The sequence below is a fragment of the Stegodyphus dumicola genome, chromosome 2 (assembly GCF_044657685.1).
Source record: "Stegodyphus dumicola isolate Sdum_Otavi_A_Nest chromosome 2, ASM4465768v1".
Lineage (NCBI taxonomy): Eukaryota > Metazoa > Arthropoda > Arachnida > Araneae > Eresidae > Stegodyphus > Stegodyphus dumicola.
This window is the reverse complement of record NC_140769.1, coordinates 247441580-247455913: the sequence shown is the minus strand read 5'-3', so window position 1 is coordinate 247455913 and position 14334 is coordinate 247441580. Positions and strand designations below refer to the sequence as shown.

General features: G+C 31.3%; 1 protein-coding gene across 3 annotated transcripts in view; it reads right to left on the bottom strand.

Annotated features, from left to right (window-relative positions):
- Window positions 1-14334, bottom strand: part of LOC118182064 (uncharacterized) — a 104860-nt gene that overhangs the window by 61448 nt on the left and 29078 nt on the right. For all 3 annotated transcript variants that reach the window (XM_035351345.2, XM_085811986.1, XM_085811985.1), the window contains exons 2-4: window positions 6801-7115; window positions 1739-1789; window positions 342-386 (exon numbers count right to left, since the gene is read on the bottom strand). In XM_035351345.2, the coding sequence (XP_035207236.2) occupies window positions 342-386; window positions 1739-1789; window positions 6801-7115 (411 nt within the window). The remainder of the gene's footprint in view (window positions 1-341; window positions 387-1738; window positions 1790-6800; window positions 7116-14334) is intronic.

Genomic DNA, 14334 nt, shown 5'->3' with positions numbered 1-14334 from the left:
TATACCTAACCAGTTTCTTTTAGCTCCGAAACGCTAACTGAAAAAAAAAACAGTCATATTACAGGGAATGTCGTTCCTCATTAAATTAGAATTTTAAAATTATCTCTAAGGAGCGAGAAGATTCAGATTTTACGGAATGTAATTCCAAATCATTCATATCCAAATATTTAAATTACAGATTTTATATTTCTGGTAATTATAAATTTAGGTTATTAGACTATTATTTTTATATTTCTGTAATTATAGAGCTGTGTGATAATAATTAAATAAAATAATTAAATATAATAATTTAATAAATGTGTGATAATAATTAAATAAAAAATAGTTAAATCTTGGTTTACCTTGATGTCCTATGTGATGATGAGGCTTGTGATGTATGTGTCCACCTGTAAAAAATATAATTTAGCATTACTCATTTTAAATAACAATTCATGCTTATTGTGGGCATCGCATTCCTTGATATGCAATATATTCCTTTTTTAATTTATAGAATGCATTCGAATAAATGCTTATAAATATTTAATACAATTTATGTAAACATTTCATAAATTTTTAAACGTTTCAACGTCTTTTCTTTATATAATTAATAACAGAACTCTGCTTTTATTCCATTATTTTTACAACTAATAATAGAACTCTACTGTTATTTGCACAATTAATAACGGAACTCTGTTTATGTTGTTAAATTTCAACTTCTGTTATTTATATAATTTCTGTTATTAATATTAAATTAATACCAAGCAGAAAAATTTTGCTTTCACATATTTAGTTGAATAGTTAGTTCAAGTGTTACAAACATTTTTGTTTACCTCTATTTATTTTTAAATAAATTTATTAATTTCCATTCCGCCAAATAAATTTATGAATTGTTATTATAGACACACATATATATATTTGCACTTTAAAAGATTATTCTTAATTACTTCAAAGCATGCTTCAGTTTATATGAAAAGCTTGATCCACACTGAAGTTCTGGAAATGATTACGCTCAGTAGAAACAAAAGAATAGTATAAATTATAGCTCCAGTATTGCTAAAATACTATCACAAAACTACGTAAAAGAGAAACAAATCTAGCACTTTATATTAACAAACACTTTTCAATCCATAGACGCCAAAGAGTGCCCTTGGGCACGTTATGATGAAGACTATCAGTGCCGGGTAACAAAAAATTGCTCTTAAGTCGAGAACACTTGCGCCAATCTAGCGCAGAATAAATACTTTGGGTGATTCCTTAATAATGAGCATGAAGATCGGTTTAAGAATGGAAAATTCTATAATTCCCTTGTTATCTTCATTCTTATTTGCTATAAAAATTGAAGATATATGAGTTGAAGTATTTCGCAAAATCATGAAATTTGGCGATATTTTACAGATGTTGCCAGCTTGTTCGTCAAATTCAATAAATTTCGAGATGCAATGCCATAAATTTTACCAAAACGTTTCAAACGATGATATGTATAATTCTTATACAAAAACATAGGAATTACAAATAGAACAATTATCTCCATTTAAATAATACACAGTTTTATTTTTAAAAAATAGGAATTTATATCAAAACAAAATTTTAAAAAAATAGATACAAAACCACGGCAAAGCAAAAGAAATGCAATCAAATTTATATAATAATTTAGATCAATGCAAATGTTTATTGCTAATTATACCAATTCTAATGAATAAAAGGTTCCTAATAGCTAAGACAAATCAGGAAGAGATAGAGTAAAGAAATACAATATTACCTTGTTTATGGTAATTAGACATTATAGCTGGCAGCATATGTAGCAAACTTCCTGTTAAGAAAAAAGAAAATGAAAAAGATGGATTATAATATAATATGTATAATATATATGTTTCCCTAATTTTAATTACCGAATAATATCTCAAAATATTACATTAACCTTAACCTTTTTTCTGAAAAGCAGGCATTAACTATGAGACACAATGTCTGGTTTTATATTGAGATATGATTTATTATTTCAAACCTAATAGGAGAATAATGCAGAATGGTAACTAAAGTTAGACCTGTTATTCGCAAGTAATTCTCTTTACAGATTCTGTATTATAATCCTGGTTGTTTAATTTTATTAACTACGCTAATTTAGTTTCGAAAACCTACAATCGCTATGTCTGGGTAAAGACTATTGATTTTAAACATACTATCTTCGTTTTCCTTAACTTTTACCAGAATTTAAATTTTAATTTAAAGTTTAAATTCAACGTTAAACATATTTACTATCAAACTGGTCTCTTCCCATAACCCATCACTTCTTATTTTTTCGCAATCCTAATTTTCGCTACTTGCGCAATAAACTTGTTTTTGAGGATTCTTCCATCTTCTTTTTTTGCTGATAAAATTCTCGCCTACGACAATATTTCACTAACCTTAGTATCTTTTTTTGTTAAATTAAATACGAAGCAAATATGAATTAAATACGAAGAAATATATATTAAATACGAAGAACAGTAATAAAGTACTATTCAAGTGCTACAACACATTTCGAAAACTAGGTGATATAACGAAATATATATACTTCGAGCATAGATCGTAAATATAATAGGCGCCGCTTAATGTGATCACGTTTGACCATATTATTTTGATAACGTTAAACAATGATAAAAATATGATGTGGACACATGATTTTCTTGTACGGCCTATTAAATTATGCACAATTTTTGTTGAATTTTATTTAAACTTATTTTCCCGACTTCTATTAGAGATATATTTCTCATTCAATTCAATTTTTAAAGCAAACATTGTGCAATTTACCAGCATATAAAAATAAAAAACATAGCTCGTTGAGCCGGGTAACAAAGTCGATATCCCTTAATGAAGTGGCATTGAAGTTCATTGAATTACTCTTCTGTTATGTTCTTTTTTCTTTTAATTTCTTTAAAGAATTTTTTGGAATGTGGTATTGATTGTTTAAAAGTTTTGGTTTTTACATTTATTAAATTCTTTATTGCATTTATTAGATTATTTGAAATTTATTAATCATGAATTTAAAAATTTTCGTCTTTGTGAAACATTAGTTGTAAATTTCTTACTATACAGTGGTGGCCAAAATTGTGGACACTTTGTATGTGTATATATATATACACATTTGGTGAAACTGACTGCACCCACAAAAGGAAGGTGCATATCTACATGTTATAGCAGTCCTATATGCAAAATTTCAACGTTCTTAGACTACTCGTTTTTGAGTTAGGCGAGATATATACATACGTACGTATGTACAGACGTCACGAAAAATTCTCTTCTGAATCCATTTTAAATCCCTTTCACAATCCGTTTTAGGGAAAAAAGTCCTTCATTCTTACCCTATGTACAGATGAAACGAAAAAAATCGTTCAAATAGAACCGAGAGCGGTCAAAATTGATATTTTTGTTGCAATACGATACCCGAAATTTTTCGCGATTACAATGCTTCTTATACTTCGTACAAGGAAGTAAAAAATAACCTGAAAAATAGCAGTGAAATGTAACTAGTTTAATGCAAATATACCTAGAGTCATTTAAATTCACAGCATTTTAATTATTAAAATGCAAAAGCTTTGAAATTTTCGCTATGTTTTTAATCCAAAAGTTCATTTAAGAACTGTTAAAAACATTTCTAGAAATGATTTAACCTACTCTGTACGTCTGATCTTAATACTAAGATATAATTCCTTAATGAAGGAAAACATGCCATTGTTAAATTTAAAATTAGGAAATAAAGCAACCTCAGTTTATCAGAGATGTTAGAAAAAAAAAAAAACTATTATTCAGGAAAAAAAAAAATTCTGCGGATTATTTTTTCTTCTAAAAAACAGGGACCTGTGTTAGCATTAGGTGATAGATATTAATCATTTCTTAAGAATGTATGCTGAGTTAAGTTATTAAAAATTCCTTTTAACTCAGTTTTTGTTACACATTTTTTAAAAAAAATTAGTTTTAAAATTTTAGTTGTTTTTTGTTCACAACGTCTTTATTTAGCCTTTTCAATCATAATTATTTATTATAGTAGGTTTTATTTTTTTGTTTTAAGTACTTTCTCAACATTGTCCCGGTTTCAGCAAAAAATACTCGAGTTTCAGCAAAAAAATAATGGTAAGCCTAGTCATAGTAATAATAATAAAAAAAAGAATTAAAAAAGAAAATCTGAATGGTTTCAGATTTTAAATTACGTCTAAAGGGGCGTCTTTTTAACATTGGTCTGTTACCATCATCTATTAAATAGCATGTTCTTCTCACTTAAACTATAAAATTCAGTTCCAGAGCAATATCGCAAAATAGTTTTAAGATGAGCATATCTTTAGAATTTCCGATACGCAATCTCACGCGATGGACATAAAAATGTTTTTTCTGTACAACGTTGCCATGGCTCGCTTTGAAATCCTTGAGTTTCTTAATCAAAAATTCGTTAAAGTTTTACAAAATATGAAATCGATTATAAAACAAATTCCAAATTTGGTCTTCCCCATGCATATTCGCAGTAGGATTACGTCATTCAAAATTCGATGGCTCTAGGTACCGTTGTTTTATCACAATGCGAGAAATATACATACATTTATGCAGATTTTTCTTTATTTAATTTCTTTAAATATAATGCAGGATAACATTCGGTGGCAACAGTTTGAAAAGTGAAACGGACATTAATAGTGAACCAACGCAAAATCGCAAGACGATAACAATAGTCCTTCAGGGACAAAGCCCCTTTGGACTAATAATGAAGAATCTGCATAAATGTATGTTTCTCGCATTGTGATAAAACAACGGTACCTAGAGCCATCAAAATTTGAATAACGTAATTTTCTATAGAATATGGGCAGGTGGAAGCCCTAATTTGGAATTTGAAATTTGTTATATTATCGGTTTCATATTTTGCAACATTTCAAGGAATTTTTTATTAACAAACGCAGCGATTTCAAAGCGAGCAATGGCAAAATCTGTACGGAAAAAAATTATTTCCAGCGCGTGAGACTGTGTATCCTTTAGGACTAATAATAATATTTATGGAAATTATTTATTATATGATATAGCTTAAGTATTATATGATATAGCTTAATTTCAATTTACGTATTAAATTATAAATTACCTCTACTTGTATTCGTGCTTTATTATATTTATATATCAAATATTGCTTTTTGTAATTTATTTTCAAACTGGGAATAAATTTACAGAATTCGTGGCAAATTTTATCATTTTAATACTAGAAACCATTGTGAAAAAGCATGCACTATACGAAAATAAATGTATCGTAAATTTACATGGAATTATGTGAATAATTTTATTTTTTATATATCCATGTAATACATTAAATATATTTTTTCAGATAACCGAATTTTAAAGCATGTAAATAATTCTCTGGAAATTTCTAAATTGGTATTTTAATTTACAGCTGGTAATGCCAATTTCGTTGATTAACACTTACTTGTGGCTTACATTATACAATAAACAGTGGTAACTAACTAAAAGAATCAACTCTTTTTACCTCAACGACAGAATTATATGCGTATTGATTTAATACCATTTAAACATTTACTAAGTTTCATTTCTAAAATTAAAAAAGCATTAATAACGCTAAGCATTTATACTCAGTGCCAGTTTATATCCAGAAAATATTTTCGATTGCTTTTCATTTTGGAATACCTGGTTGTTGCATAGTAATGTTTATTACATATTGCAGTCGTGTCTCTTTCATAAAACACCGCAGTAAATGAAACCCGAAGTTCCCTCAAATTCATATTTGTTGAATATTCTGAGCCCTAGTATCTGGTTCTCATTCAAATAAAATCAAGGTTTCGATTTTTATTGATGACTAAATTAAATTTAAATTTTTGATTTTATTCTCCTGACCATTCGGAAGATACCTGAACCGAAAAACGACATGTTATTAAAAAAATTTTGTAAAATAGCATTTTTGGAGGAATTCTTTAATAAATGCTTATATGGGAATGAAAGATTAATTTTAATTCTGCTGTACACTCTGTTGTCAATAGCTGTATACGAACATACTGCAACCAGACAGTAATAATATAATGGTGTTCGAAAACAGAAATCTTTACTTCAAAGGACACGTGTGTGCTAAAATGAAACAGTTTCAGAGCATGTTTTGTAAATCTGAAAACATTATTTCTGTAATAGGAACATTAAATGTTATTAGTCGTCTGTTGCAAAACAGCATTCATAAAAATGGCTATTGAAACGTTTAAAAAATTTGAAACTTGTTTCATTCTGACAAAGCTAATTTGTTTGACTCTGAGTCTTATTCAGGATACCGACATTACTTAATAATCCTATGCATTAATAACTGAAAACCCGTTCCACAAAAAAGGGAAACTGTGATTTTAGTGGTAAATATTGGTCGCAATTACAGAATCCTTGCATTGGAAAAGAAGTAATGATTTGTCGGGAAGAATATTAATCCGATTAAGTCCAAGGTTTCTCAAATTATATCTCAATTTCATATATTTATTTCGTTTTTGCATGCAGGAAATGCCTAAGAAAAATTTAAATCAACGCAATTTTTTGTCAAATTTGATACAGTGTAATTACGTTTTTTTCTACATACTTAATGCTTTGCAAGTATAACAGCCTGCTTACTTGCGATATCGTATGTATCTCTCTGTGCTTGATTTATCAGCTGTAGATACTAATGATTGCTAGTAACTGATGAACCAATGCAATGCAGTCCACATTTCTAGTTGCTGAGTTTCAATGCCAATGCTTTTGTCACCCAACCAAGAGTTTCGAGAACTTAATAATTTACTTATTCACTACCTTTAAGTTAAGAAACAAAAACGCATTATTTTAAACATTACCTGCGCAAACTGTATGTGACGTAAACGTGCAGGACATGGTCATGACATCAAATTTCTGACCTGGTGGGCACCACTTTTGGACTGGTACGCCATCGATGCATTTAAAATAGCATTTACAATTGGCAACGTGAGGGTACAGTCCGTTATGTGTTGGACAATATTGGCAGTTCCCTTCTTCTATTGCAATCATCGAAGATACCAGCAGCCATAGCAATTTCAGGGAAGGATTTTGCGAATATTTAGCTTTAGAAGGATGTTCTGTGTGTTCAGGAAGACTTTCAGTACTGGTGTCTTCTTCTTCTTCAGAATGCCTTCCTGTGCAAAATAAAAATTCAGGATCTAGCATTAATTTTTAAACAAAATCAATCTTTTATTACTTTGACTAAACAATTCAACTAAATTAAAAGTCGGTTGGATGACAACCTGTATCTCAATCGCATTATCTCGTTGAGATATTACGCAAGATTTTGAAACTGATAGAAATGAAAACTGAAACAATTATACATGCTTTATCATAAAAATGAACTAAACCACAAAGAGCTTAATTAATCTGTTGCTAAATTAGAGTAATAATATTTTATTTAGTATTGAAATATCTACATATAATAAAAGAAAGAGTCTGTGGGCCTTTTCGCTCGTGCTGCGCGTAAGCTAGTAGATCCAGAGCTACGAAATTTGGTATATAGGTGGATTTAAACAAGAGCCATCGCACCTCGAAGCGAGTTTTTCAAAATTCGAATCAGATATTTTTTATTTTATCTTTTCGGTTTTATTGCATCACTTTGAATAGTTTCATTCTTTCAGAAATGGGGTTTTGGCAACAGTTTTTCATTCAATTGTATACTGGACTAATGACTGTTGAAAATCAGCACTGTTGCCACTTGTAAAAATGAAGGCGATAATTCTGTGCAGTTTTTAAATTTAATGTTTCTCTTGGATACTGGATGTTTGTTGAGAGAAGGCAACGGGAAGTTGGTTAATTTATTTATTGGGATAATTAATATTTGTATTAAGGGATATTGCTAATTTCATTGTAATTTTATTATATGTTTTACATTTTTTAAAAAACTTTTAATTTTTTTTTTAAATATTTTTTTAGAAGTTGTTCTGCAGAGTAAATTTCTGCACATTTTTTAAAATTTAAAGATTAATGTTTTTTCCCTTGGGACATTTAAAAGCCAGACGAAATCTGGTCGCGTAGCTGCTAATAAAGATATAAAATAAAAGTCAAAATTACGCAACAGAATAAAACTTAATCTTATCATAAAGAAATAAAATTTTTGAGAATTCTGAAAGGTTGCACAGAATTAGATCTCATATAAGATAAGAGCATAAATTAAATATTTTACTATCAATAAGAATGTTATAACACGTAAAAACAGAACGAAGTCATTAGTATGACCTGCGGAAACAGAAGCTTTTCTTAACATTTAAAGATTAAGGACAAGTGCAGAGATTAAAGCGGACGGATTAATTATACCGAAATTATTTAAATTAGATAAAATGCTAAATACATCTCTTAGATTTTCGTAGTGAGAAACGTCCTGTGTGCTCTACTTGGCATTCGAGCTCCAGGTTCTTCGAATGCTAGTTAGACGTGCTATCTGTTACATCACGAGAGCACGACGTGGGAAAGGGGAAGACTCCTTACATTCTTCCCAACTTAAAGGGAAACTAGAAAGAGAAGAGGGAGGTCAAGTCGTTCAAACTCTAATGGTAGCAAATTACGGACTACTATTTTTTTTAATAGTACGACGCTCTAAAATTATTGAAGGTAAAAACGTGAAACATCAACTATGGGAGTCGATGTATTAAAATAATATATATTGTCAAATTAATACAAAGAGAAAGATTTTTTTACCTCAATGTTTAAAATACGCATTAAGAATTCTTTCTAACAATGCAGCAACTTTTGTTTTCAAATTTTCTCCATAATATTATTCCAATTATTTTTTTCTGCTTCTTTTTAACATGAAGAAATCAACTCTTTACAATACTAATAATCAAGACAAAATTAAATCTTAAATTTAGTTTGGTTTTGTAGTGAAATTATACATATATTTTAAAGGCGACTGGTATGCGCAAAATACATACAGTTTTATCATAAATTCAGTCAATGTGCACGAAGTAAAATTTATACAACTAACTAAATAGATAAATATAAAACAAGGGCAAAATCTACAACATTTTCTAAAAGGACGAAGTCCCTGTAAATACGACGAAAGTATACTACTTCTGAACAAAGCTTCTGTTGAGAAAAATTTACATTCTTATTTCTTTTATTTGATTTGCTTTTTGATCAAACTTAGTAATTCCCAAGTTTTAGAAAAAAGAGGTGTGAAGGACAGATCCTATTAGATTTCTAAAATTTAAAATCCCAGTTTTGAGTTTCTTGTCCAAACAGAAAGCTATTAAAGACAAATATTGGCTTAGAAGAGCTTAGTCAAGAAAAAAAAAGGTTTTATTTAATTAACCAGCTATTTTTATGTTAATTCTGTCTTCACTTTATTTCTCTATTTTCTCCTTCCACCAGAATTCAAAACAAATCAACTATAAAAATGCAAATAGGAATGATTTATTTCACTTTTGTTAGCTCCTGCTGTAGCGTACTTAGTAGCAATCAACTCTGTCCTGCTTGTGTTCCAATTGACTAGTGAGCTGGAGCTGGTTGCCAGTATCATTTGGTATCTAAAATTATTTGCTTTCTTTAGCATTTAATTAGAAGTAGTTGATTCTGGTGCAAGTTTATGAAGTAAAGTTCGAGATAGGTTAAATTTAATGGTAACTAAACCTTTTAATTCATTTTATTATTTACTATGATTAGTGGGAAACAAACTGTTTGTAATTTCAGTTTCTAACCATCTACAAATTCCAAAATAAAATTTTGAGTTATTTTTTTGAAATTTTACCGAGAGCTCAAAAAGCTAGTAGCGACGGCGATAATTCGCTTGTGCTAGAAAAAGTTTAAAAAATTTATTAAAAGGAACTTATGAGAGTAGCTTTTTTCATACATTAGGAAGTTAAGTAATGTAATTGAAACCAAAGGCAGCCGATCTCCAAACACTATAGTGCTTTGGAAAATACTTATCGAGCTAAAACATACCCCAAGCAAAACAAAATGGGATCTTTAAATGGTTCACCTTGTCAGATTTGCGAAATTAAAACGTTTAAAGGACGTTAACGTCTCCAATATCTGATTTCGTATAGCTCAGTTAGTAAAACTGGCTCATCACCGGCCGAGAGGTCAAATTGCCAAAAAATGGTAATTCGGCACGGGTTCATATTTTGGGGAATAGGCTGGCTGCATGCACGTTTTCGAATGTTCTCTATTTGTAATGTGGATACAAATCAGTTTTCTTCAGAAAGGCCTTTCTAAAGGCGTCCTCTTTTAGTCAGCTAGTTTTACTTGCTTTATCATAATCAAGGAAACCAAAACAATCGGTAAAATTAAGCCTATCAGCAGTGCAAATCATCCAGCATTGAAACTCCAACTCGATTCCTAACGTTCCAAAAAATTTCAAATAAAGAATTAATCAGTATTATTATCAGTATATCGAACTGAAAAAGAAATTTGTTAATCGAATTAAAGTTGAAACATTTTATTAAAGCCAACATTCAGCCATGTATTTGTTATTTTTACAAGAGTATTTATAAATTTATTACTTATGTGCTTTGGTATTCTTTTTCCTGTTTATTGGTATGCATTTAGTTATTTACTTCGTATATTGCATTAGCATTTTTAAAACATGAAAAATACGCATTAAATATGATATTAATCAATACTTTTCCGACATTTCTAGTAAGATGTTCGGGTATTGTGTTCCATTTCAAGCAATCAAAAGTTGTGAATTTCCTGCTTTTTCTAGACAGAAATTTTGAATTAGTTCTTGTTTTTAAAACGCCCCTGTCCTTTAGGTAAAATTCAGTGACCAAAGAGGTAAGGTTGTTGAAAAGTTGTAGTTTACTGCGAGTTCTATTCATTGTAAACTGCATGGTTAAGTTCTCCCCATATGAAACAAAAATATGGATCAGTTTTCCTAAGACACAGCTCTCCTAAGATCAACGGTCTTTGCATGCTTTTCCATAATTAAATAACCAATTATTAGACAAACTTAAACAGCGAATTTTAAAAATAGATATAAAGAATTATCATTCGTGTAAATAGGAAGAGCCCGATGATAAATGTTGATTGTATTTTAACCATCTGCCTAATTTTATTGCATTTTAACTGCCTTCATGATGATCAAATTTGATTGCATTTTAGTTCCTTAAAAAAGTTCCATCTGTCTTGTAAGGGAGTCTATTGGAGGAAAATTCTGTAAATCGAAAAGTAATTACTATTTAAAATAAAATAAATTTTAATGATCCAGTAAGGGTATAACAGTAATAATGGAAAACAACGTCGTATATATGAACAGGTAAGTAAAGATGGAGAAAACAAGAATAGTAAAGGAAATTTATTAATCAGTAGCCAATTTCTACTATAGATCTGTCAGTAGCACTCGTTAGAATGCAGGTAAGACGCACTTTTGAGCTAAGTTATAATACAGTCAAAAGTCGTTAATTCGGACACCCAAAATCCGGAATGATCTATAATCCGGACCTCAAAGCTACAAACTTTCTGCGCATGCGCCCAGGCGTTTACGCGTGCGCGTAAGACCTTCACGGCTGCGAATATGCGTGTGCGCATGCGCATAATACGCGCAATGAATTGGAAGTTGATCTGTCAGCACTATCCTTATCTTCAGGGCAGATGTTTTTATTTTAATTGGCTTATAATTCCTTACTAAATGTAGTATTTCATTACGATGTACTCCGTCTTTGATATGATTTAAATCAAGTTCCTCGTCATTTTAATTCGCTTCCGATAGTGAAAAAAGTGACAGAGAGGTTATTGAAAACGAAAAAATTTTGATTGACAAATTAGTCGGTATTCTCGACACAGCAATTATAGGACTTGAACAGCGGAACTTTGTAACTAAACAAGAATTTATGTCTGTTTAATAGAATTAAAGAGAAAGTATTATCATATGAAACGAAGCAACTTAAACAACTTACATTGAAAGAAATGTTTAATAAAGTAAGCAAATAAATATTAAGCTTTTTCTTTTTGTAAATTTTGATACCCTTTAGATCATAATTGTTCTTTATTTCATAAATTACGGTTTCATATTTTTAATTTTGTAATTTCTGCATGCCATCTTACCAGATTTAAACTTATGATCTATAATCCGGAAAAATCGATAATCCGGAATCGCCGAAGTCCCGACGATTCCGGATTAACGACTTTCGACTGTAATAACGCTTAACCTTATTAACACTAACGAAACGAAACTGATGCGTTGGATGTGCTACTGAGGACAAGCGCTTAGTTAATTTTAAACTACACAGAAGCATAAATTCATATACTTTACATTTGTCTAAATATTTTGTTACGATATCTTCAATCACCTTTATATTAGGCCCTTTAACAGTGTTAGGAATAAATTTCAGTAATTTATCCTGCACTAATTATAAGGTATTTCTCCCGCTTTCTTAGCATGCCTTCTTGTTCAGCACTCTCGGCGCGTATTCGAGAGGCCCGCGGTTCGAGTCCCGGCGAGAGCATTGCTCATTTTTTACATCTCCAGCTTCCAAATAACCTAATGTCTCTACGGTGGCACCCGAACTAAAAAAGTGGTAGATAATAATTCTTCACCACCAGGATTTTGTGACTGGGTCCCCTAATCCCTAGTCGCCCTTTAAAAGAGGGAGTATATAAGGTATTGCTCTCGCCTTCTTAGCATGCCTTCGTTGTGTAGTGGTCAGCACACTCGACGCGTATTCGAGAGGTCCGTGGTTTGAGTCCCGGTGAGGGCACTGCTCATTTTTCATGTCTCCTGCTTCGAAATAACCTTATATCTCTACAGAATTACTTCCATTAAATGCAGGGTGTCTCAATAGGGTGTCCAAACTTAACATGCTGGTCTGTTATACCATGACAAACAAGATTCGTATAGGAACTTGTGTCTGAAACTGGGAACGTTAAGCACTAGACGGCAATGTTTACAGACTTATGGGGCAGTGGGAAATGGGATCATATCAGGCAAGGATGCTGCAGGAGAAGGATGAATCGGTTTACTAACTCAATATTTTATGGACATTTTGTGGAAAAAGTGTCCCTGAATCTCTTAATTGACGTTCCAGCAGCTACACACCGAAACATCTGGTTTCAACATGATGGAGCGCCTGCACATTTTATGAGCACTGTGCGGGAACACCTCGATAAGACATATCCTGATCGCTGGATTGGCAGGAGGTGGATCAGTTTTATGGACACCACGATTATCCGACCTAACTCATCTGGATTTCTCCCTGTGGGGACGACCATAACATCGAGCATAGATATAATCCGCACGGCGGCACGTGTCTGTGACACACCTGCTCATTTTGAACGCGTTCGTGAATCCATGCGTCGAAGTTATGAAGCATGCATTGCGCTGAATGAAAGGAATTTTGAATATCTTTTATGATTTAACTATGTTCTTTAATAAAATTTATATTAACCGCTTTCGACATCTTATCTTTCTTCCCCTCAACCCTTGCGAACATTCCCCTCTACGGTTGCGAACATTGCTCTCTAGCGTTCGCCGTTCGCTTTTTCGGAAATAATTTTCTACGTAAATCTTCTTTGTTATGGTATGACAGACCAGCATGTTAAGTTTGGTAACGACCTTTTCAGACACTCTGTTTGACTATCCGTAAACAAAATACGGCGCAATTTTTCACTTTATACCTGTTAAATCAAGTTAAATTTGAATTGCTTTCCTTCAGCGGTAGATTTTGCTTCAGAAACTGTAATTTCACTTTTTACAAGTTATACCATATTATAATTATTAAACGTGATAAGGTAACTTTATATTAATTTAGTTTCTCCCACTAAACTATACATGGACAGATATGAACTCTTTATTCCTATACGTATAATTATATTGGTATAGCTTGTCGATTAATCTGAGAAACGAAATTTCTTCAGTTCATTGTTTAAAAAAAGAAATCTTAAAATCCAACAAAAATGGATTTAAATCTTAAAAAGCGATTAAATCTATGAGACCGCAAGCACACCACCGGCCGATCGGTAAAGTCGCTGAGCAATGGTAGTTCTGAGATTCGAATCCCGCGAACGAGCTGGCTGCATAGGTGGTTTTCCGCATGTGTAATGTATATACAAACCAGTTTCCCTTAGAACGTCTTCTACGGAGGCATTCCTACCCTTAGGCAGATAGCCCTCGGGTGCTCTGCCGTAATCAAATAAACGAATCCAAACTATAAGGCCACATATTAATACTATTTTCTTTTACTAATAGTGAAATTTAATATTAAAACATTCAATTAATAAATAGAGTTTTCCTTAAAAGGGCCTCTTCGGAGTATACCTCCTTTTCCATGTAGTTTCTAAGGGCAAAAAAACGTAATAAGTTAAAAAAAAATCAATAAATATACAGGTTACGGTAACTAAACATAGTGTTACGAAACGTCCAGACGCGGTGGGATA